We start from the raw sequence: 25,145 nt of genomic DNA on the forward strand, positions 1-25,145 counted from the left end.
AAACCAACCAATCAAACATGCTGTTTTTAGGAAAGTTGAAAAAATTAACACCATTTTGGTTTCATATTTCAAAAGTAGCACAATTTTAGAAAACTTGTAATTTTGTTTTTCTTGGTCATTTTTGGTTGAGCTAGATCTCGAGATCCTTTGCAAATTTTAAAGAACACTTTCAAGGAAAGTTCTTGGTCTCTCTCGGCCGAGTTCGTCACCAAGATTGTGCGTTTTTTATTCAAATTTTGAAAATAATGGGATATATTAAATGACCAAAATACCTCTAGAATCCCAAGTGTTTGATATTCTCACAAAACCCTGAACACTTTTCTCATTTCGCTTGAAAACTAAACGAGAACACTCCCAAAGTCTTTCGAATTTCCTTAATTCTTGCTTCCACAAATTTGAAGAAGCTATCCTCAAACTCATATCGATCAAGGTGAATTACTTTGAATGATTCCATAGTTTAGGTTTTAGTTTTTATTTTATGTTTTTAGTTTTTAGTTTGAAATCTGAGGTGAATGAGAAACTTTGTAGTTTTGGTGTTATGATGTAGTTATTGTTGAGTTAATATGGGTTAGCTCTAATGATGTTATTGTTTTCTTGATCTCCTTCAATGAATCTCAGCGATTTCATAAATCTGGGTTCATACAGATGATGAATCTCGGTCGAGATCTATAAAATTGCCCAGAGATTTGTTGAAGGAGTCCCGAGATTAGAGGTGTTTCACATGGATTTTTTTGGGCAATCTCGGGGGCGATTTTGCTCGAGATTACCCCAAAGAATGCATGCAAAACCCTAATCCTGTGGCATCTTGGTAAAATGTTGTCCGAGTTCAATTGCTTATTCATGTTTTCTCAACCAAGAATGCCCTGAGATTGACCCAAGATTCATCACAAAATATTGATTTACGTTTGTTTTTTTTTCTTTCAGATGCTTATTGTCACAAAGATCAATTTTAAGGACTTTTTCTTGGCCAACCTGATATGTTCGCACCTAGCGAAGGCAGTGTCCAACATAAAAAACAAGCTTACACCTAAGCAAGTTAACATGTTCAGGAAAACAATATTTGTTCATTTCCTGGACGTGAAATTGGCTTTCAATGGACCGTTCTGCCACTATTTGAAGATGAATGGGACATCGTTATCTTATTTCAATGGATTGTTCTGCCACTTTTGGCAGGAGGACTTTGGTTATAATCACGGGGTCGGGGGCTTTTGAGGGAGCTTCAACCTGAGATCATTTAACCTAATGCTTCCGTATTTTAGCTTGGGGCCATCTCAAGGTAACTTTGGTTCGGGATCATTAACATAAGTGCTTCTATCTTTTAACTTGGTGCATCTCAGGACCATGGTGGCCCGAAAACAGTTAACCTAAATGCTTTTGTTTTTCAACTCAGGGACTCTCGTCACAAATTTGGTCCGAGAACAGTTAACCTCAATTTCTAAATCATTACATGATTTCAATATATAAATAATTTTGTCAATCTCATTAGAAGTTCTTTAAGCACACCATAACGATCAAGGCAGTATTCAGCCGACAAATATATAAATCACTTAACCTAAACAACTTTCATTTCTAAATTATCTAATTGTCAATCTCATTAGAAGTTCTTTAAGCACACCATAACGATCAAGGCAATATTCAGCCGACAAATATATAAATCACTTAACCTAAACGACTTTCATTTCTAAATTATCTAACTCACATGAATTCAATATATAAAAATAATTTTGTGAATCTCATTACAATTTCTCTAAGCACGGCCGCATAAAGATAGGCAACAATAAGAATTCAATTAATTGTATTTTTAATTACAAGAAGGCTCTATTAGCCTGTAATTGTATTGTTAGTTGTCGACGAAATAGAGGGATGTTTTATGAGTTCAGGGTTAGGAAAGAGGAGCGGCTTACATCATATTAAAAAAATTACAACAATAAATCCCACAATCACCCGCCAGCATTTGTTGGGATGCATCCTCTACACGATATAACAGCCATGGTGTCGGAGGTAGATTGAGCTTCACTGTGAACACATCGCTTCGTCCCTCGACCATGTCAAGCACAATCAAAACTTAGTGGCATCCCCTGATTTTATAAGGCATGTATATGAGGTCGACGTTCATCTATGCCTTGTCATAATTAATTTGGTAACTCGCCTATCATGTATTTCAAAATGGTACCGTCTTTAACCTAAGTATACTCAACGTCAATCGGGCGAGTGCCCCTCTGAACCTCCTTGTACAGACATGGGCTACGCCTTAGGAAATTCTATAACGTAGGGTGAACCAAAACACACAGTATTACCAAGTTAAGAATAACAATTGGACTGAAAGTTGTTTAACATATCGTGATGGCACGATCGACCGTAGTGAATTGTTTATTGACGTGCGAGGGATCGGTATTGACCTGCAACTTCTTCTGGGTGAATAGGAACAATGTATCGATCATCTGCAAATGGTGAGAAGCAACTAAATAGTGTCAAATGATGACATACATAATGGAAAACGTACAAAATTTGGAGTACATACATCGTCATCTGTGAATGTCTGTAGGGTTAAGAGGTCCATGAACCACAGAAGTGCCCTCGAGGATCTAACTATCTTCAGCAACTCCTTCTCTCTCTGAGGGTTCGAGAGGTATGTCGAGAATTGTTTATTGAACTTCACGGGAATCTTGCAAACAAGATTGTAAGGGAGCACCTCTTTCTTCTCTTAGACCTTTATCCTTGTTGGATAATTGAGGACTGCAATTTCTAGGGTATACCTCTCTTCCTTGTCGTCCTTTCCTTAGGTACGACATCTAAAAAACAGAAGGCGAGATGACCTCCATATCAAACTTGATGGGTTGCACAATTCATATATAAGTTTTAGATGTTAGTTTTATTATTACTAAAATCAATACCATATAAAGGAAGGAAAAGTTTGAAACCATTTCCATTTACCTTATCTTTCGATTCTAGCATGGGTTGGGAAGGCAGTGGTGACACATCCACACCCTCCAATGGTACGTCGATTAGTATGATACCATATTCGGGATCGTCACTAACAAATGTTATCATTTTCTCATCAGTGGGTTGGTCATCGATGATTAAAGCGGGAACACCCACGAATACGTTGCCAACCAAAGTCTGAGCCTTTAATGTATTAAATGATGTACCTTTACCACTGCCATAGCATGGTTGGGAGTTAACTACCTTACACTATTAATGAAGAAGTAAAAACATACGTAAGGACTAATACTTAATTAAGACAAAACAATAAAATGTTCCACGCGAATAATAATAATACCTTTACCAATGCCATTAGAAGCTCCTTTGTGACAGATAACTCGGTTGACACAGATGACTGCATTCATTGTAAGAAGTTGTCCATTCGACCTAATCTCGCTTCTAGGCCACGTACATGCTAGTTGCAATCACACGTCTCTCATGGTCTATCGATCTGAATAGGTTGCTCCATAGATGCAGTGGGGCAACCATCATCCCCAGGAGGAGAATGGGGATGTTGGACAAAAGGAAGAGGGAAATGCTCGACGTGAGTGCGTGACAGGGGACGCTCGAGTTGCTAAGGAGGAAGGTCATCGAGCCTTCCTCGTAACCTTCCATCGTTGGAATTTCAAGACTCTGATCAAGGTAAGCAAGCTTGTCATCCAGAAGTTGAATCTCATGTATCCAAGTTTGAAATTGGAACATTAACAGGTGCTAATTAAAAGACAAAACCCTAGAATACTATAGTGAATGTGGAGGAAGAAAATGAATCGCAACATACGATCCGAAAACCTGTGACCCAATCACCTTCAACCCAGGTGAGTGTGTGCAACTCCATCGCATGATGCGTGATATCGCAGATGATGACTCCTTATAGGAAACCCGTCCACTGATGGACGACATTATCTTGTAGGCCTAGACCTACAAATACAATGATATCGTTTAATGAAAAAAATAAACACAATGAGCATATAATCACAAACCTAAAGGACGAAGGGAAATCTGTAGAGCTAATACGACTCTGGGGATTTTTTATTCATAGGTTCTTATTGTGCAAGGCTACTTTTCCATGAAATGCTCCTTTCAAACTAGCAATGGTCTTGGATCATACCAACTCACCCTAGTCGTAGATGATGAAGTTCTCCTAGTTGTCAATCAGGCCCAGCATCGTCCATTTCATGTGTTGCCTCATGTCCCGACCTGTCATTGCAAGCTCGATGAAGTAGAATACTAACATCTTCACCTTATCTTTGTCATTTTCAAACTTAAGGGTTGGGTAATCCTTTTCAAACTTAGACTCGTTCATGCTTGTCCTATCCCTAAAATCTAACCTTCTTAATCAAATGTCTTGTCTTGTTCAAACTGGACCTAACGTCTGGGGGTATACCTCAACCCTATTATTATGTCAAAGTCCTTCTGTCCGTAAAAGACCTTATCACCCAGTAACTTAAAATTAATTGTGTTTTACCATCTCTCATCGACATCTCTCAACGAAATTTAATTCTAGAGAGGTTCATTGAACACCAACTTTACGTCCAAGAAGTGTAAAGATGGTTTTTCAAAACATGTGAACTTGCATAAGTGTTAACTTACTTTTTATACTTGACATGGTATCCGATAAATGTGAACATCAGGTCAAGTTTGCAAGGGAGAAGTCCTTGGAGTTGATTTTGGTCAAAAGAGTCATCTGAAAAATAGAAAAAAACACATATGTGAACAAAATAAGTATTTTGTGTTAAAACTCAAGTTGATCTCAGGGCAATCTCGACTAGAAACCACATGAAAGGCCAATTGAACTCAGGCAATATTGTCTGGAATGACACGAGATAGGAGTTGCAACATGCATTCGGTAAGGTAATCTCGGTCCCATCTCGAGCGAAATCGACCACGAGATTTCCCCACATAATGCATTTGAAATGCATCACATCTAAGGACTCCAACGAATCTTGGGTCATTTTCGTAGGTCTCGACTGAGATTCTTCATCTGCACGACCCTAGATTGATGAAATCGTCGAGATTCGTCAAAGGAGATCACATGCATTAACTTAAAATACTATTGTATTTCTAACTTCATCATACCACCAACTATAGAGTTTCCCATCCACCTTAGATTTCAAACTAAAAATTTAAAACATAAACTAAAAAGTAAACCCTAAGCTATGAAATCGTTAAAAGTGCTTCATCTTTAGAGACTTAAGAGGACATATGAGTTCAAAAAGTCTCGCAGAGGAAAAATCATTGAATGTCGTTCAAATTTAGGAGTGAAATCATTCACTTCTTGACTGAAATGAGTACAATGTTTGTCGTTTAGTGTTTTGAGAGAATATGTAATGTTCGAGATACCAAGGGTATTTTGGTCATTTGATATATCCCTTTATTTTTAATGTTTTTAAAAAATGAACGATCTCAATGACGAACTCGGTCGAGAGGGATCGAGAAATTTCGTTGAAATAGTTTTTCAAAATTTGCAAAGATCTCAGAGGTCGAGCTCAATAGAGATTGATTGAGAAAAACAAAATTACGAATTTTTTCCAAATATGCTACTTTTGAAATGTAAAACAAAAAGTGTTATTTCTAAAAAAAAATTCATTTTTCTACCATAGAACTCGTGTCACTTGCATGCCTATTTTACTACAAAATCAATCAACAAATCTTTGCATTATATTAACCCATATGGGTTTATTTTTGAAAAACAAGATGAAATTTAATATTCCTAAAAAAAGAAAGGTACATCGCAAAAGCTAAAACTCTAAACTTAGTCTAGATGTCGCTACAACCGTCGTCACACAACTCGAGCTGACATTACCCAATTGATCACGAAGCCCGATACCCTCACACACGACTCAGTCGTCCATCAGATCTATCATGCACCTATTTTTCAAAAATAAAATGGACCCAAATGGGATTGTACCAAAAAATTAAAGTTTTTTTTTTTTTTTTTCATAAATCTAGTTACAAAATATAATAAAAGTTTAAACATTTTATAAAATATTGCTTGTGAAGTAGGTCAATCCAAGGCAATTCTACGAATCTTTCTCCAATAATAAACCATATTACCTAAATTTTAACTTCAAACCAAATTATGAAGTCCAAAATTTAAATTTATACTATACATTTTATAACTATACAAACAATAACTATATCATTTTTAATATTCAGTAAATAATACAGCTAGTTTACAATTGTTTAAATTAGAATCCACCAACTCAATTCTGCTAATGAAATACAACTTTGTTTCAAATTCCTATTTACAGATTCTTAATCTTCTACTAATTGCAACAATATAGCCCATGCGTTTGCACCAAAACCAAATTGTAGACTAAGAGATAAATCTTTATTGCTTTGAATACAAGAAGACAAGAAAATTGTCCAATCAAAACCAATCCTATTATCCTAACCCAAATTAATTAAATTAACTAATTCTAATGCTCCAAACCTAGTCCTAATTCTAATTAATCAAGAAGGTTGACAGTCTTTTTCATTACAATTTTGGCTCACCACTCATTAAAAAAGACTATAAACAAAGACCAAAACAAATATTTTGCAAGGCTAAGAATCAAATAAAATAATGGCCAAAATAGAAAAAATATTGTCAAGTTAAATGCAAATTCCATTGAACTTTATGACAATTTACAGCAAATGTACTTGTAAAATTTGACTGCTAAATTTCGAAACAAAATTTCTCCCGAAATAAAATCAAAGGTATTACACAGGCAAAAACTGAATAATTTAGCTCAGCTTTGTTTATGAGAAGAAAGGTGAGCATATCAACAAAAGACGTGCTGCTTATATAAGAAGATAACATTACACGCATTCTTTGAACAAATGCCCCATCACTTGGTGAATCAATTGTCCCCTAAACTTACTTTTCATCATCTGAGAACTCTTATTATATATTTTGGAGTTACCACTATTGTAGCATCTTCATCTTCATGTCATGTAACCTACCCAACAGGTAATCATAATTAATCGACCATCAAATGGACCAAGGTTTGAAAGTATTCGAGGACCCGAAAAACCCAAAATGATGAAGATGGGGAAATAATCCTTGGCCTGATTACTATGAAATCGAAGAAAACAAAAAAGTAGGTTATGAGTTTGACTCACAAGTTCTTTTCAAACCATTAACAGGAACAAGGGTGTTAAGGAAACAAGGGCTGATAAAGGAGCCCCGTAGTTTCATGGAATCCCATCATCAAATTAAGATTTTGTAGAGCTTGACCTGAAGCCCCCTTCACAAGATTATCAATCTGCCCATCGAACCATCAAGATTGTCATTAGGTACCATATGGAGAGGGATATGCTAGTTTTAAAGTTAAATTTATGAATTTGATCAACTTACAACAGAAACGATGATCGCTCTTCCTTGAATACGGTCGGGAAAGACGTTGATGTGGCAATAATTAGACCCTCGGACATTATGAGTACGGGGGACAACTCCTTTCTCCAATACACGTACAAATTCTTCTTCCTACGGAGAATGGAAAATATCAAATAGTTATAAGTGTGAGCTAATACTTTATCTAGTCAAATGGTGAACTCAGGAACACAATGCTGAAGGATGGAATCTGCAAAAAATGAGAAAAGTTATTTATACCTTATAGGAGACTTTTAAGTGTTGGTGCAAATCCTCAGTAGTTATCCCTGGAGCCATTTCAACATATATAGTTGATTGCATACCTCGAATCTAACATGGTAATGAGAATATATCTGTTAAACTATCGTATGAAAAAACCAATCCCAAGACAACCCTTATTAGCACATCAAAAGCGTGTTACCATTGGCATTAGGTGTGGCGTAAAACTGACAGTTACTTTTGACTTTGCAGCTTCAGATAGTCCCTGCTCAATTTCAGGAACTGAAAAGTAAAGAAAAATCAAGACCATTACATCGTAAAATCTACTGAAAAATACCACAATAAAGACATTCAGTTAGGTAACTACTGAGAGCATGACCTAACTACCTAGCATGAACACCAAGAACAACAAACTATACAAAGAACACCAAAAATAAAAATATATTGCAATATTAAAAAAGGTAACAATATAATTTGCTGGAAACTCCGGTAGTACTGCCATCAGACACTCGTGCCCAGGTGAAGTCCAAGGGAAAGAAAACAAGTACCAAATTCTAAGTTTACACATAGCATATATAGACTTCAGAGTAGTGGTTGTTTTCTCTAAATGTTCTCCACTGTGTTCAGTAGATAAACATGGTAGTGTAAACAGTGTCAAGATGGAAGTATGACAAAATCAACAACTTGCTGCATAAGTAATTCAATCAGAAATCAGCCATAGGAGGATCTTAGACGATATTTAGTCATCCAAGAATGACAAATTCTAGAACTCATACATATTATTAACTACATATCAGAGTGCATTAACCCTTCATATGACCAAGTGTATTAACTTACCATGACGATGGCGGGTAATTCCATAAGAGTAGATGCCTTCAGCTATTTCCGTGTATAAATTTGCCTCTTTAGCACCTCGTCCTATGGAGTAAACCCAGTTTATAAAGCAACAGTACAACACAATCCAGTTCATGAAAAATTTTGCAGAGGGTGAAAAAATTGGGAATAGATCCTAACCAGCTCCACTGACTCCAGACTTAGAATCAATAATGATGCCCCCAAGTTGAATTAGATTAGCCTGAAGAAAAATAATCGAGAGATAATTAGTGGACGGCAACTATAACTTATTACGACAGTTATCTCTTCTGCCAAATATCAAAAAGCAACTTTTTATGTAGAAGAGAAGGAAGCTTAATACTATGGAAGCACCCGTAATAAATTCTTTTTTCCCCAGATGCTATGCATTAGTTTCAAATAGTCCAATATATTGTTAATACATCATCAGCCATCTACATTTTAATTATGCAAAAAGATACATGCAATCAAATGACACAGTTGCTGTATTGCTGACGAAATGATAATTTGGCCAAACCTCTAACCTAGGAAAATGGAAACATATTAAACATTGCGTTGGTTGAGAACAATCCCAGCCAGCCTTCACCATAAGTATTAGACTACTAAAATTCAGTGAACGAGATGAACAAAGGGTGCGTAAGCTAAAAATTTCAAACTTGAATGGAAGTTTCCTCATACGATTGATTTATACTATATATGTTTGCTTTCAGCACTCTTAAGTTCACAAGAGTAAAATAGTCCTAGTTCAAATTGTTACAGCTCAAACCTTAATAATTTTGAAGAATTAAGCAAATCACGATTATTTTTCTAATCACTAGGCAGGTATAGAGATTTTAAGCCTCAGTGCGTTTTCACAAAGACGTAAGCCTCTTGTGGTTCAACAAAGGCAGAAGTTTCGAGGCTAAAACTTAGAGCCTTGCCTTGAAGCGAGCAATACGTAAGCCTCAATAGCTTTTAAAAACATTGGATGTGTTCCTCAGCGATATGGACTCATTGAAGGTTTCTTCCCACTAATTTTAAGTGAAAAGTTGATCACTGAGAGACGAATGACTCTTCTTTAAGGTTAAACCAAAAACATTTAACATAGAGGAGAGCCACAGGAACGTTCAAGAGACAGAGTCTTCCACCAGCTTATTGAATTTCTTCATGCTTTTGTTTCTTCTACTTCCTATGGATCTTTCATCGATCAAAATCCCTTCCTAAGCCCCAACTTTTATTGCGTAAACCATATATTTTGCACCTCTCACCAAACGAGGTCCCTATTGAATTTAATGCAAAGGGCTATTGACCACTATGATACACCAAACAAATCCATCTTGAATAGAGAACCGAGTAGGCATTAAACAGTTCCCCCAACTGCACTTATTAAACAAAAAGTAGAAGCCTCATCTGAAATGAGAATAATGCCAAACAAACCATAAGAAGCTTGAGAGGTCCATCCATTTCTCCTAATTCATTGTGATGCAAACAGAGTAAATCAAATTTCTGTCTACACTAGCTGGGTTAGTTTCCTAAGAGATCCATCAAATCTAGACTTTGGTAATAACATATATTGGGGGAACTGTTTAATTGGGGCAAGCTTCCAGAAAGCTCACATTCGAGGTAAGGATCTCCATAACCTTCTGATTCCCAGTATTCTAGAATTGCACATAAAATTCAGAACTAAAACCATGGTTCCAACCTACTTTTCAATTTAATAAACTATTTATTCACATGTAAGCTTCCATAATACATCAAAATACCACAGAAGATCAAACAGAACAATGAAGAGATAAGCTCTGATTTTTCTTTTGCTGAAAATGATGCATCATGTAAAATCTTTATTTCCGTACTTGGGATTTGTATAAACATAGGAATATACAAAAAAAAGAAAAAAAGAAAAAAGAAGTATCAGCTCAGCATCAGTAGACATTATAATGTAATAATGAAATCTTCTAGGGATAGACAAAAACCTTTATTAGTGGTACAAGAGGAAGTTGAATAGATGTTGGATAGCAACCAGGATTGGCTACAAGACGAGCACCCTTGACTTTATCCCTCAAAATTTCTGTCAAACCATACACGGCTTCTTTCTGAAACCAATATAAAATATTTGTAAAACAAATTCAAAACAATACGTACATGTTAAAAAGAGCTAGAAAGAAATCTTAGAAAATGCAGGGTTCACATATTATCTCACCACCACTGGCCCAATATACCTAGAAGAGAAAATGACCAACTTACAACACATAACTTACTCAAAATAACACAGTCTGAGATGCAGAATCAGCTGAAACACAGTATTCAGGCTATAAAGGAAACGTAGTAGAAAATTGATGAGAAGTCTAGTTAGGAGAGGAATCACTCAGCAGATTTGGAAATTGATGCTCCAGTTTAGAGTGAGCAAGCATTTTCATGTGCCAAAATTTCCCGACTCAACCTTTTTTATAGACCTCACTCTGAAGGGAAAGAAATTTTTCCTAGTTCAAACAAATAAATAAATCACACCTGCAAATCCACTGCTCTATGTGGCTGACCATACCACTCCTCATATTCAAATGGATCTTGCAAACGGAAGTCCTGGAGAATCATCGAGTACAATTGTACAATTCATGAGAACATTTCATCATTTCCTCCTCAAAATATAAAAGCTCCAATTAGTTAAAATACAATAAAACAAAACCACTCGCACATATAAAATAAGAAGTTAAAACATTAAACATACAGCTGAAAGGTCCACAATCTTTAATTCCTTGGGAAGCGCTTTAATAACTTCCTGGAGACAGAAAAATGCAAACTAATTAGACTTAAAAGGAGAAATGCCTATGTAACATTTGTGATACTTCTATCTCATACATAATTAGTCGATGAACTGCAATTCGATGCTGACCTGGGTTGTTCCATGTGGCAAGCAGCAAAATATGGCATCCACCTTTGAAAAGTCTGCATCTTTGATGGCTACCAAATCTGGAAGATCCTATAAATAGCAAAGGAATACAGTCAACATAACTCCACGATAACAACATACACCATACCTAAAGAAGGTTCATATCCAGCATTCCAGCCAACTAAGAAATAACAAAACTGACCATGACCGACATTAAATAGAATCACAATAGTAAGAGAGTCATACTTGTGTGAATAGATGAGGAAAGACTGATGAAAACGGTTGACCAGCCTTCCTATCAGCCGTCATGAGAGTAATGCCAAAATGTGGATGATTTGCTAGAAGCCTAACAATCTGAAGGAAGATACATAAGAGATCATTCCTTGGGTGGAACAAAAGAATAGGAAATAATAACAAACTTCCCCTTTTGATGTCATAACATTCCAAAATCCCTGTGCTTTGGCCATTAGACAGCAAGCACATTTCTTCCCAAAGTGAATATATAAGTTGCAGGTTAAAGAAAGCTACCTCCGAACCAGTGTAGCCACTAGCTCCAAGAACACCAATGCGAACTTCCGGCTGCGGGTTTTGAGATTTAACGCTCATTGAACATTTAACAAACACCTTCCCTACATCTCGCTTTCTAAGCTTCAAAATCTGTGATTCATCCTGAAAAACACAAACAAAATTACAGAAAGGAACAAAGGAAAGCCTCTCCCAGCTCAAAACATTGCCACAATGAAAATGAAAACCCGATATTTTCTGAGTAATCAAAGAAAATGCATAAGGAATACAAACCTTGAATAAACAGGAAACAGAACTGAAGGTTGAAGACGTCATCTTCTACTCCTTGCAAATAATGAAAAAGAGTGTGAGGTTTTAGATGATCATTGAAGATACCCATTTGAATATTATTGAGACGATGAGCACTCAAACCTTTGGCGATTAGCGCCGCTGAAGAACTTTCAGCCGTTCTTCCAAACGAATGAATTGCAAATAAGCTTTGTGTTCGATCATCTACTTTCTTTTGCTCCTCTTTTTTTCTTTTCTTTTTCTTTTTTTGATACACACGATGACGCGAAAAAAAAATTCAAAATTCAAAAATTTTAATTTTAATTTTTTTAAAAATAATTTTTGAAAATCCCAATGGTTAAGTTAATGTCTATTTAATTCATAAAGTTTCGAATAACAACATTTTAGATCCTAAGATAGCTTCGATCAAATAAATTATCAATGTGCAAAATTTTACTTCAACTATCATGGTGCAACCTTACACTAATTTTATATCTAAGTGACACTTTAACATTTAACAAAACAAGTTAGGACTATCTTAGGTTGACTTTTAAATTGAAAAACATATAAGAAGTGTTTTAACTATCAAAACAACCTACAAATGTCTAAATGTATGATTCCCAAACTCAAAATCAACTACAAAATGTCTAAAAAGTGTTTAAGTGATATTTTAATTTTGAAAACAACAAAGTTGTTACTTTCATGCTCAACACCAACCTAAAAAGTTTTCAAAATATGTAAGTGTCATAGTTTCATTCTCAAACCCAACTTAAAAAGTGTCTAAGTGATATTTTGACTCTCGAAACAAGTTAAACCTAATTTTTCTCTTTCCAAATGACCAAATGCAACAAATTAGAAAATTTTAATAAGTATAAAATCAAATTAGGTATTATGTAATTTTATTAACTTTCTTTTTTCTAAAATAGTAAAAATATGATATCGAAAGATTTTGTCTAAAATGAATTTATTTGCTTTTTTCTTAGAGTGATAAAGATAAATCAAAATATGATATTAAAAAATATTTGTATAAAATAAATTATTTTGTTTTTTCCTAAAATGATAAATCAAATATGATATTAAAAGATTTTGTATAAAATAAAATATTTTGTTTTTTTTCCTAAAAAAGATAAAAATAAGTAAAATGTGATTTTTTTTTAAAGATAGATGTAACTTCTTTTCTTTTTAAAAATAAATAAAATATTAGCCAATATTACAAATAGTAGGTATTTTCTTAAACAATAAAAAAATGTAAGATAAAATTAGGTGACTACACATGGTATCAGATGTTTTAAAAGATGTGAAGGTGCAATGACAAGTAACTTACAAGTGATGGTGACATAAGACGACTTTGCAGATGGAAAACAACAATGAACAACCTACAAGTGTGATGGTGGTGATATTGTATGAAATATTCTTTCTATTTTCGCTTATTTCAGACTCATTTCGTAATTTTATGATCTTATTTGATTGTGTTATAGGATTTGATCAATTAATGGATGAAATTTGGAGTTAATGCCATTTTGGAGGTAGTTTGGGCAATTTGGAGTCAAACGATGTCATTTGAGTCACCTAAATGTCGAAGCAAAAGAAGCCAATAGGCTTCTGCCTTACAGTGATGTGGCGTCCCATGGCGCCACAACAACGTTGTAAGGTAGAAAGGCCTCTTTTTACGTAATTAGCCAAGCATCACAGAGCTCTGAACATTTGAAGCGAAAGAGACGTGTGTGCAAGGGTAGTGTTGCAGCGTTGCAACATTTATTAAAAAGTCATTTGGCTGCCAGCCAAACCCTATCTCGAATACCAGTCGTTTCTCACTTATTTCATCTCTATTTTCTGAACTCTTTCATGTACTTTTGGTTCCTAAATAATTCCTTATCATCTTACATGTGGATGAGAGGCTATAAGGTACCATTTTCTAGCTTGGGTTTCTTAGATTCTCCCTTTATTCCTATAAATTTTTTAGAACTTAAACTTGTTTTATATAATCTTTGGTTCAATTTTGTTCTTCAATGATATAATTTGTTATATGTTGGATGCATTGGAATGTATAACTTCTGCTTTGCATCGAATCTTTGACTTGTGACATTTAGATAAGATTTAGTTAGAAGCAACCGTTATCAACCAACTTTTGTTGACCGTTTTTTAGTGACTCTTATCGGTAAGCTTTTGTCGACTATTTTTTGGTTTCCATTGCCAACCAACTTTTATCAATCATTTGTCAATAATAGTTACTGGCCAACTGCGTATCGACGACTTTTTTTTTGTGACCGTCGTTAACTAACTTCTATCGTCTGTTGTTCAATGACCATTGCTGACCAGCTTTCGTTGACTATTTCTTAGTGACTGTTGCCTATCGACTTTCGTTGATCGTTTTTCAAAGATCGTTGTTGGTTTACTTTCGTCAATTTGTTCTTCGATGACTGTTACCAACCCACTTCCGATAAACCATTTTTCAGCGATCATCTTCGGCTGGCTTATGACAATTACCACTCTCACAAACCTCAGTTGGTTACTAAGTTATAGTGGCTATTGCTGACCTCCTACAACCCCATTCTTGTTGATCGTCGACAAACTCCTTTCAAAACCTCCATAGATAAATTAAATTCTTTTATTAAATTTGAAATTATAAAAAGATTCTATATATAACAAGTCAAACAAATTTTTACCTAAAAACAACTTTTCAAAAAAGTTACAAAAAAATATTTAAATGAGAATGCATTTTTTAAAAATATTTTATTCTTAAGTTATTCCAAACATTCCAAAATAGGTTTAGGGTTTTAAAAAGTGTAGGTAATAGAGAAAGGGAAGTTGTTTTTTTTTTTTGAAATAAAATGTGGGCTTAAAAAAGAGCTTAATCCAACACACAAATCTAGCTACTTGCAAAAATATTAAGAGTTTCTACCAACGATGCGTAGACAAAAACTAAAATAAAGGTTCAAAACACTAACCTAATCATTTTCACATGATCACACAATTTTTTGTCTACACATATATCAGTCGGCGAAAATTAATTCAACGATTTTTTTAACAAACTTTTTGTAGCGAAAGTATTGTACAATTTGGATTAAATGTTTAAAGTGTCTTCGAATATCTTTGGTCCAAGTTTGGACAGTTTCATACATATTGTCATGGACATGGGGTCAAATTTTACAACCAAGTTGTCCTCTCCATTTTGTTTTTGTTTTCTTTTTCTTGTTTTGAGTTTGAAAGAATCTACATTGTTATTTCTTGTTTCATTGTTTCTTTTTTCTTTTTAATTATTTGTTGTTTCTTATTTTAAATATATTTAAAAGAAATATATAAAGAAAGAATCTTTATATAGAAAGTGTCTAATTCATGTTCCAATTAAATATATCATAATATTTAACATTTTATGTGAAAACTAATTTTGCTGAGATAACAAGAACAATAACAATCTCAAATTTTTCATGTAATTAAATCTATATTTTCTTAAAAACAATAAAAACTTTTTGTTTTACTTCTAAAAATCAGAGGAAATAAGAAACTAAAGAATAGGGTAATTGTTTTAAATGATGAAAACATTTATAAATATAACAAAATTTTAAGGTCGGATACATCTATCATCTTAGAGATGTTGATAAATGTCTATTTGTATCCTTATTTTCATTAATAGATAGTAAAATTTTGTTAGATTGGTAAATAATTTCATTAATTTTATCCTTTTTGCTGCTCTTAAAAACAAACCAAAACAATAAACTAAAGTAAAATTCAATAATTCAACGTATTTACAATATTGATCTAAAAATATATTATTCAATCTTTGTCTAGACAAAGACGTTTGAAAATGAAACTTAAACAAACTATGGTTGAATTAAGGTGATAGAAAGAGCCCTTAATTCAACCTTTTTTATTCTCAAGTAATCGTTAATTGGTTTAAAGTTCCGTCCTTTGATTGTATTCAGAGGTCATACGCTTTTTTTTTTTCGTATTTTCTTTTATTTATTTTTTAAATTAAATGGTCGCTTTTCAATTGATTAAAACCAATTTAATAATTTATGCAGAAAAAAGACATTGTAGAGTTTTATTTATTTTGTTGTAAGTACCATGGTAGCTAGGGGCAGATTGTGACAATATATAATATATGTAAATATAATACTTAGTTTAATTATAACTTAGCTCATTCTAGACTATATCACTCTAAGTTAGAGAACAAATCTTGACATCGAAATATATAGAATTTTAAAATAATGTTTGAAAATAAAAAACATATGATATATCGAAATGAATTAAATTAATTTATAAATACAGCAACATTTTACTTTCTAATAACAATAGATGGTGGTAGAGTGTTACTATGTTATTATATTTGTAAATATATATTTAAAGAGAAGTTTTATCATAATTATAAAAAGATTATATTTCTTGAGAAATTAATTAAAATGATGGGTTTTGAGATTATGATAAGTGTGAGAGAGTGGTTTAGTTTCATGTGGGCAGGGATGATGGAGGTGGTAGTCCTAGTGAAAGCTAAGGGGTCGGTTTGTTTGGTGGAAAAGGTGTGGCAATTAGTAGCTCCTATCCCCAATAAAGTTAAAGCATTTTATGTGATGGACATTTTATTATTTGAAGGGAGAAGACATTTGATCTTTATGTTCTTTGTATGGGGAAGGCAGAAGATCAATTTTACAAAATATGATATATCCTTGGGTGTGATCGAGCCCACTAAACAATTAAGCTGAGTGAGTTCCCAAGACGCAGGTTCCCAGTAGACTATGTGGGTGGATGAGTTTAATTTTCTAAGTTAATTAGAATTCCATTTCCACATTGCCTTTCAAACTAAAATAGTGAAAAGTATTTAGAAGCTGAATGTTTTTGCTTCCATTGTTTGGTATAAATATACAATCCAAGATAAGTAGGTAAGTTTTAGAGAGGAGGGGAAAATAAGCAAATGTGGTTTTGGATCGTTGAACTTTTACCAACGTTTTTGACCATTGAACCGTTACCAAAGTTACATTTCCTCCGATATACATATCACACACTTCCTTTGTCATTTGAGATCATTAAAGCAAAAATTATAATTATAATTCTCTCCTTTTCTACTTTATTATGTTCTTGAATTCCGAGCAAGGTATCCATTAGTATTGGTTTTCTGTTTGATTTTGGTGCAGTTTCAATCGACGAATAGAGTTGCGAAACGTCTTAAAGAAAGCGAAATTCACGACTTAGTCAGGGGCAGATTTATTAAGGGGCCAGCGGGGCACGTGCCCCTCTTACATTATTATATTAATTTTGAAGTGTCAGATTACAATATATATTAAATAATGCTTTATTTTTATTAAACTTCAGTTTTGGTGTATTGGCTATGCCTCCACTCTCTAATAATCAAGATAATGGTTCAAATTTTGTGTATTGCTATTATTTTTATAACATAATTTTTATTTCAAATATCATTAATTTTCTTTCCCCAAATATCAAATATCTTTCCAAATTTCAATAATTTTATTCCTCCAAAAGATAGTTTTTATTTCAAATATCAATCATTTTCTTTCCCCAAATATCAAATTTCTCCCTAAATTTTCACAAAATATTCCAAACATCATTAGTTTTCTTTCCCCAAATATCAAATATCTTTATAAATTTATTTTTAGTTTAAATTCTTTTTCAATCTATGTAATAAATTATAATACTTATATTGTTTAATACTAATTTCGTAGAGTTAACATATCAATATGGAGAGATATTTTAAAAGAAAAAACAACAATAAAGTCATCATCCTAAAAAAAGATACATTATTCTTGATTCTGATAGATCTTATACTTAAATCAATTTAGGATAACTATCTGTAGATCCTAGTCTAAGAACTAGAATTTCTGAATATAATTATAATATTCAAGATCAAGTTCGTAGAGCATATCTACAAAAAGATCCTTATTAACCTCGAAATCATACTTTTTCCATTCAAGAAATTGGGGGCAAAGTCAAGACGATTTAATCCAGCTTGGTTTAAAGAATAACCCGAATATAGTATCACTTAAGGAAGCTATTGATGGTTCTTTTCTCTCAACATGGGTTAATAAGTATTGCTAATTTGGGAGAGGACAAGGATATGATGGAGCAAGCTAGTAATATGCAAGGTGAGTTTCCATGGCTTGAAAGCACTTATTTTGAAAGAAAATGAATGTGCTTTTTACATTCATTGTTTGCTCATCAACTTCAATTAACTCTTATAAATACTACAAAAAAATCATGTGAAAATTGCCGATCTTTTCTTTATTGCTACAAATGTAGTGAATATTATTGAAGTATCAGTAAAACGTCAAGATATTCTACAAGAGAAAAACATAGAATGAAAATTTTTTAAGATTTAAATAATGGTTAAATATCAAGTGGACGAGGATTAAATCAAGAGATAATGACTAAAAGACCAGGAGATACTCGATGGGGATCACATTACAACACTTTAACGAGTTTAGTTACAATGTTCTCTTTAGTAGTTGATGTGCTTGAGACAATTGTAGACATTGGATCAAATTCAGAATAAAATATGAAGCAAGATTCTAATGAATTCAATCTTGTCATTTGACTTTGTTTTCAATATGCATCGATCTCATGAAAAATATACTGGGAATCACAAACGACTTGTCTCAAGTCTTACAAAAAAAAAAGATCAGAATATTATAAATGCAATGAATTTAGTCAACGTTTGTAAAGGTAGACTACAAGCAACGAGGGAATTTGATTGGGATTCATTATTGGAAAGAGTTTCTAATTTCTGCAATAGTCATGACATTGAAGTTCTTAAAATGGATGTTATGTTTTTAGTTCGATAGCGAAAAAGTCGAAAATCTCAACCAATTACAAATTTGCATCATTATCGTGTTGAAATCTTCTATGCTGTCATCGATATGCAACTTCAAGAGTTGAATAATCGTTTTACTGAATCAAGTACTGAATTATTTTTCTGTATGGCTTGTTTGAACCCGTGTAATTCATTTGCTGCTTTTGATAGACAAAAACTTAGTCGACTTGCTCATTTTTATCTAAGAGACTTTTCAGCTATTGAACTCTCTATGCTTGATGATCAGCTTCAAAATTACATTATTGATATGCGTTCAAAGTTTGTTAAAACTAAAAAGCATTGGTGATCTTGTAGTAAAAATGGTTGTTACGAAAAAAGATAAGATCTACCCATTAATTTATCGGTTGCTCACATTGGCGTTGATTTTACCGGTTGCAACAACTACTGTAGAGAGAACATTTCTCTACTATGAGTATTGTGAAGACTCGACTGCACAATCGAATGGGAGATCAATGGATGAATGATTGTCTTATAGCTTATATTGAGAAAGATTTATTGGATAAGTTATATAATAAACTTATCATGGATCAATTTCAAAACATGAAAACTCGTAGAGGACAATTGTAATACGTATTAAATTAATTAATCTTTAAAGCTAGTTATATTTTTTTTTTTACATTTTTTAAGTGTCTTTATTGTATAGCGCCCCCTATATAAAATTTTTGGATCTGCCACTAGACTCAATCATACTACTGACTAATTTTTGTTTTGCAAATTTGTCCTTTCTGACGGTTCTATAGCTCGAGCAAAGTGCATCAACATTTAGCGAGGAGTTTGTGTTTGTGTGTGGTTGGGGTTGAAGGCTGGGTTATAATTTTGCTAGCCTTGTAGTCAAACTGTGCAGTGTGTTTGTATATATTTATTTTGTACTTTAGTTCTCTTTCAACACGTACGCAAGCAAGCATGCACCTGCGTGTGGACGCTCCCATGCACAACCAACAACAAATAATAGTTGAAGCTCGGCTCATTTTGTCAACTTTTTAAATAGCTATACTTTTAATATCTGTTTTGTCAAAACCAACCAATATTATATCACTACATGAGAGGGAGAGTGAATAATACAAATACACGGTCAAACTTCACCGTTACAATAATTCAACATAAAAATTAAAAGCAAAAACACGAATCAAATATAGGAAAACTCGAAAGTGTGTAAGTTACTCCCAATTCTCGTTATAAACACACATGAAGGGGGTTCTACGTTAAGGCATAAACGATCTCACCACTGCTTTCCAAGTCGAGTTCAGCATCCGTCTCCAAATCCTCCTCCATGTCCTCTTCGATGTCCAAACACCCTGTCAGATACTGTCCATTAGGACTCTGAAATCCGGCCTCCATCACTGACGCTTCCTCGATGATCTGCATGATTTCTTCAATGCTTTGCGACGGGGGTTGATCCATCGCCTCCTCCCCCACCATATTATTGATGTTCCTATTCGTCTTCTCATCTTCAGCCAATTCGCTCGGTAGGTTCTTTGAGAACCATTCCTGTTTTCTAATCTCTGGTATTGATATCCTCTACATGCATGTGGTGGAATAATTCATTATCAACCAAACATCTTTTGTCTCCACTCCATCCCTAATCCAATATATACACACTACACACATATATATGCTTATAATATAAAGATGAAATCTAACTAAATATTACAACGCTTAATTTACACGATGGATGAGATATTGAGACTTAAACGGCCTCAAACTCTAAACAAACTTGCTAATAATGATTGCTTAGTTATGTTACTAGTATTATTGTATACAAGTTAAGAAGAAAAAGAACAATATTATTTTATCTTTAAAAATTAAATTTGTAGGATGAAGAAAAAAGAAACTTCTCAAAGCTTAATCCATCGTTTAAAATATCATTCTAGTCTCTATACTTTCAAATTTGTTTAATTTTAGTTATCCTACTTTCAAATGTTTAATTTTAATCTTTGTACTTTAAATCTTAAATTTAGTCTCCTAACTTTAATTTTTAATTTTTATTGAAATTAATTAAATAAATACAATAATTTTATGTAAAGAAACCTAATATATTTTTAAATTTTATAGTAAAAGCTAAGTGTTAGTAAAAAATAAAAAATAATGAGAAACTACATTAGTATGAACTAAATTATATTTAAGATTTATTGAAAGCAGCAAATGTGTGACCTTTTTTTCTTGAAAATTCATACTAAAATATGGTTAAATTATTTCATTCACAAAATGTAAAAGTGAGTCTAAGCTAAGCACAAAGTGATTTTCGTTACTAAAAGATATTTTTCCCAAATTTTTTTAAAATACTAATTAGCATAGCATGCAATCTATACTTCTAAAAATTGAAAATACTTTAGTAAATTAACACATGTGATTCTATGAATATACTTTTCTACCATTGCGATAGGAGCTGGTTCAAATCCTCCTACCTAACCTATAATCAACACACACAATAACTTTAGTAAATTTAGCATGTAATCCAAATACAAAATTTGTAAACCTAACTATTGTTTTTGCATCCCACGTTAAAATAATTTGCTAAAAGTTAGGGTCTCATTTGATTTTTAAAAACTTATGAAAGTTGTTTAATTTGTTGAGTGGAGTTAATATGTTTTGAGTTGAGAGATATTGAGTTAATACGTTGGCCAATTTATAATTTTTGTTTGAAATGTAGAGTTGTAACGTAATAGTTCCTTCATAAATGTAAAAGTAGATTAAGAGATAAAGATGAAGTTATTTAATATGAAAAACATATATATAGAGAGAAAGGTAAAATTTATCAGCAAGATGTGCAAACTTCAACGATATTTATTATTGAAATTGAGTTGTTAAATAGGTGAACCTAATGACCTAGAAAAGTTTATAGAAAAATAAATCGACAGAATTGTTATCAAATAGGACGTGAGAAACTAACCTTGGCGGGATCGGCAACAAAAATTCTAGACATGAGGTGGCAACAATCAGGAGATATATGAACATAGTCCGGAATAGAGTATTGAACGTTCAAAATTCTCTACAAAATAATCAAATTAATAATAATTTCACATGTAATTCAATCCTAATTAGAAAATGGTAATCCTACTATATTATTCTTTCTGTAAAATTAAAAAAAATTGTTTTAAACCGACAAAAACCGTTGAAAATATTTACAAATATAATAAAATTATTCATAACAATGAAGAAAAAAACCTGGATAGTTTTACGAAAGTTTTTAGGATCTTCTGGATCCTCGAAAGGGTATGCTCCAACCAACATTACATACAACGTTACCCCACAAGACCATACATCTGCAATCTGCACCTCAACCATTAAAAGATATTAAATAATCATTAAAGAAGACCTTAACTTTTGAAAATTTATTTTTATTCTTAATTTTTGAAAATTTATAATTTTACGTTTATAGAATATTTTAGCTGTAAATTGAAATATAATTAGCATATAGTTTTGGTAATACCTTTCCGTCGTATTCCTTCTTGAGTAAGACTTCAGGAGCTATGTAAGCTGGCGTTCCCACCGTTGATTTTGGTTGAGAATGCAACACTGACGACTTTATTTTCTCAAATATAAACAACATAATAATGCAGCTTAATTAGAGGAATACTATTCAAATCAAAACCCAATGAAATACCATAAATACGTGTCCAAGTTTTATCAATGTTTCTTCGTTTACTAACAATTTTTTGTTACTACTTATTTCGATATTGACTGTATCTTTTCTTCGGAAAAATATGCATCAATTAGCATGTTGTTCTTTCTTTTGCGGAATGTCTCGTAAATCGTTTTCCTGTTTATTTGGTTGTTTTTTCTCAGTTAGGGTTGTCACACTTTTGTGATTATTCTTTGAGATAGTGCTGTGGTTGAAGAAGTTTTTGAGCATGCAGTAGAGCAAAGTTCGTCAGATGTTCTTATAGAAGTTGTGTGTATTTCCTTTTTGTATGAGGTTCCTTTTGCTATAGTCATTTAGAATAAGTTGTTGTTTCAATTATTCTGATAGATTTGTATGAGTCTCGAAAACTTTATTGTGCTCTTGTATTTTAGAGTGTTCTCTAGCTAGTTTATCGTAGTGTGATGAAGATAAAGTTGAAGAAATAGGAAAGACATGCATACAATTTTCTAATCTACATTATATTCTACAATCGTTATAGTGATATTGAGTACCTTAGAATAGCCGAAGTCGCATATCTTTAGACGTGGGGCAGGACTTCCATCCAATAGTGTGTTTTCCAACTTCAGATCTCGATGGCAAACTTCCTGAATTTACATACATAGAAAAATTCCAAAATTGTTTTTTTTATCTTAAAGGAAAAAGAATCCAAATGCAATATTTCAATTGAGTTTAGGGAAATTAATTAGAAAAGCATTGCATTTGGTTGATACATAAAAAAAGAAGAAAAAAAAAAAAAAAAATACTAACCATAGCATGACAGTAGCTTACTCCTGATATAAGTTGTTGGAAGAAGAATCGTGCCTTTGCATAACAAAATTTAAAAGCTGATATAAGATTATCCTAAATTTAATCTTATATCATTAAAACCGTTAGTCTTGATTGATATCAATTAGAGGAAAAATGATATAATTGGTTGAAGAAACAAAAAAAGAACATTATTCAAAAGAAGAATATATAGAAGTTAGGATGAAGGAGAGGATTAGCAAACCTCATCTTCACTGAAGCGGCCAGCGTTACATATCCGCTCAAACAACTCTCCGCCGGAGGCATATTCCATCACAATGGCTAGATGAGTTGGTGTTAGAACAACCTATAAATACAGTAAACGTAGATGTGAATTATTCGACTGCGGTGCTATATCAAAATATTTACAAAATATAACAAAATTTCGGTGTCGAATTTAAAATTTTTCCATATCTTATAGATATGTTTTTGTTAAAATTTCAGGCCGCAGAAACAAATCAATTAAAAGCTACTGTACCTCTTTAAACTTGACAATGTTGGGGTGCCTCAAGGACCTGTGGTTTATTATTTCCCTCTGAACGTTTTCATCTATCTGTTCATTCCATTATAAATCCAAACAAATATATTATTTGAAAAGTTAATTATCATTTTAAGAGGAAAAAAAAAAGTTCACAGGTCTTCTTTTAAACTTTTAAAAAATGTATGAAAATTTCGAAATTTCTCTTCCAACACAATTCTTTAGAACAACACGGGTAGATGAAAGATTTAAACTCAAATCTAAGTATATGCCTTTTAAGTTTATTCAACTATACCTTGTCACCTCTTTCAATGTACTTAACAGCAACAAGCTCATCGGTATGTTTGTCTCTCATCAACCTAGCCACTCCAAAATTGCCAGAGCCGATATCTCGAACCAACTCATACCGGTCACTTGTATGCATGATCGGAACATCCATCGCTCTATACCTCCGGTCACTACTGTCACCCTCGTCAAGTTATCTCTTGAGACACCCTCTAAATCAAAAGACTCAAGGGGCTCTCATATGTAATATTGCCTAGCTAGCCATTATTGTGTCATACATTGCTGAGTTTTGTGTTGCATAAAAAATCGAATGCAAAATAATGAGTGATGCGCAAAATTAGAGAGATTATTGAAGAAGAAAGGAGGTGGGCGTGAAAAGATATGGCGTAGTGTGAACTTGTACCATTACAATAAGACATGCACCCCGTGAAAGCTTCACCAATAATACCTAGCAATATTATTAACTGAACCTTTCTTTTCCTTTTTCTTTACAACTTCCATAGCTTATTCGTCCATCTGTTCGGACAAGATATATTCATTTTAAATATTAAAAGCAAAGTCATTTTCAGTTTAGATTTAATAATTAGGAACGTGAGAATCGAACTATATATCCATTTTTTACATACGATAATTATAAGTATATATAATATCCTATGTTATGCACCGTTAGATCGGTAGTCATATCATGTTATGCAATCATTAAATTTTATCGATAGACTTGTTATATTTACAATTTTTTTAAATGTTCGCTATAAAATTTATTATTATTATTATAATAATCCTTTAAATTAATATAATTAAGTCCTGATCTTAGTTTATAGTACTCATATGAGAGTATAAATTTTGATATTATTTCAATACATTGTTATATATATATGAGGCTGTAAGTGAAGTATAGATTAGATCTTTTGGGCTTGGCCAAATGATTGATTTATGAATTAGAGAAAACATGCAAAAATAGCATTTAAAAAAAATAGCAAATTCCAAAATTATTTTGATTTATAGTAAAATTGCTTCTCAAATTATTTTTTTCAATTTTTTCTCAAGTTTATCTATCTAAGAATGACAATT

The 25,145-nt window shown here is 32.8% G+C and overlaps 2 protein-coding genes across 5 annotated transcripts; both read right to left on the reverse strand.

Annotated features, from left to right (window-relative positions):
- Positions 1-6,568: 6,568 nt before the first annotated feature.
- Positions 6,569-12,331, reverse strand: LOC103498413 (probable N-acetyl-gamma-glutamyl-phosphate reductase, chloroplastic). Of its 2 annotated transcripts, none has more exons than XM_008461002.3 (15): positions 12,210-12,331; positions 12,072-12,116; positions 11,802-11,942; positions 11,520-11,627; positions 11,277-11,363; positions 11,112-11,162; positions 10,895-10,966; positions 10,360-10,479; positions 8,570-8,630; positions 8,393-8,473; positions 7,758-7,837; positions 7,577-7,666; positions 7,322-7,450; positions 7,087-7,229; positions 6,569-6,923 (listed from the first exon to the last, which is right to left on the reverse strand). In XM_008461002.3, exons 2-14 carry the CDS (start codon positions 12,111-12,113, stop codon positions 7,122-7,124), a joined length of 1,170 nt encoding a protein of 389 aa, XP_008459224.1. In that variant the 5' UTR covers positions 12,114-12,116; positions 12,210-12,331; the 3' UTR covers positions 6,569-6,923; positions 7,087-7,121. The 2 variants fall into 2 exon arrangements, with proteins under 2 accessions (XP_008459224.1, XP_050935364.1); XM_051079407.1 differs by having other exon boundaries at positions 12,072-12,122; positions 12,210-12,321.
- A 7,560-nt stretch (positions 12,332-19,891) lies between these two features.
- LOC103498412 (serine/threonine-protein kinase SRK2E-like) lies at positions 19,892-24,453 on the reverse strand. 3 transcript variants are annotated; one of them, XM_008460999.3, is made up of 9 exons: positions 24,085-24,450; positions 23,790-23,864; positions 23,517-23,618; positions 23,276-23,329; positions 23,020-23,112; positions 22,316-22,408; positions 22,051-22,155; positions 21,776-21,874; positions 19,892-20,403 (listed from the first exon to the last, which is right to left on the reverse strand). In XM_008460999.3, exons 1-9 carry the CDS (start codon positions 24,226-24,228, stop codon positions 20,083-20,085), a joined length of 1,086 nt encoding a protein of 361 aa, XP_008459221.1. In that variant the 5' UTR covers positions 24,229-24,450; the 3' UTR covers positions 19,892-20,082. The 3 variants fall into 3 exon arrangements, with proteins under 3 accessions (XP_008459221.1, XP_050935365.1, XP_050935366.1); XM_051079408.1 differs by having other exon boundaries at positions 23,276-23,368; XM_051079409.1 differs by having other exon boundaries at positions 20,243-20,464; positions 23,276-23,368; positions 24,085-24,453.
- Positions 24,454-25,145: the final 692 nt, after the last annotated feature.

Source organism: Cucumis melo, chromosome 11 (assembly GCF_025177605.1).
Source record: "Cucumis melo cultivar AY chromosome 11, USDA_Cmelo_AY_1.0, whole genome shotgun sequence".
Taxonomy (NCBI): Eukaryota; Viridiplantae; Streptophyta; class Magnoliopsida; order Cucurbitales; family Cucurbitaceae; genus Cucumis; species Cucumis melo.

Excerpts from the sequence above, each read along its gene's own strand:
- LOC103498413 (XM_008461002.3), bottom strand. The coding sequence starts at position 12,113 with ATGACGTCTTCAACCTTCAGTTCTGTTTCCTGTTTATTCAAG. Across the intron at positions 11,943-12,071 it reads CTGTTTCCTGTTTATTCAAG|GATGAATCACAGATTTTGAA; the intron begins GTTTGTATTCCT and ends TGTGTTTTTCAG. Across the intron at positions 7,230-7,321 it reads GAGCGATCATCGTTTCTGTT|ATTGATAATCTTGTGAAGGG; the intron begins GTAAGTTGATCA and ends TTCGATGGGCAG.
- LOC103498412 (XM_051079408.1), bottom strand. The coding sequence starts at position 24,228 with ATGGATGTTCCGATCATGCATACAAGTGACCGGTATGAGTTGGTTCGA. Across the intron at positions 23,369-23,516 it reads GCCGCTTCAGTGAAGATGAG|GATAATCTTATATCAGCTTT; the intron begins GTTTGCTAATCC and ends GATTAAATTTAG. Across the intron at positions 22,156-22,315 it reads AGAAGGAATACGACGGAAAG|ATTGCAGATGTATGGTCTTG; the intron begins GTATTACCAAAA and ends GTTGAGGTGCAG.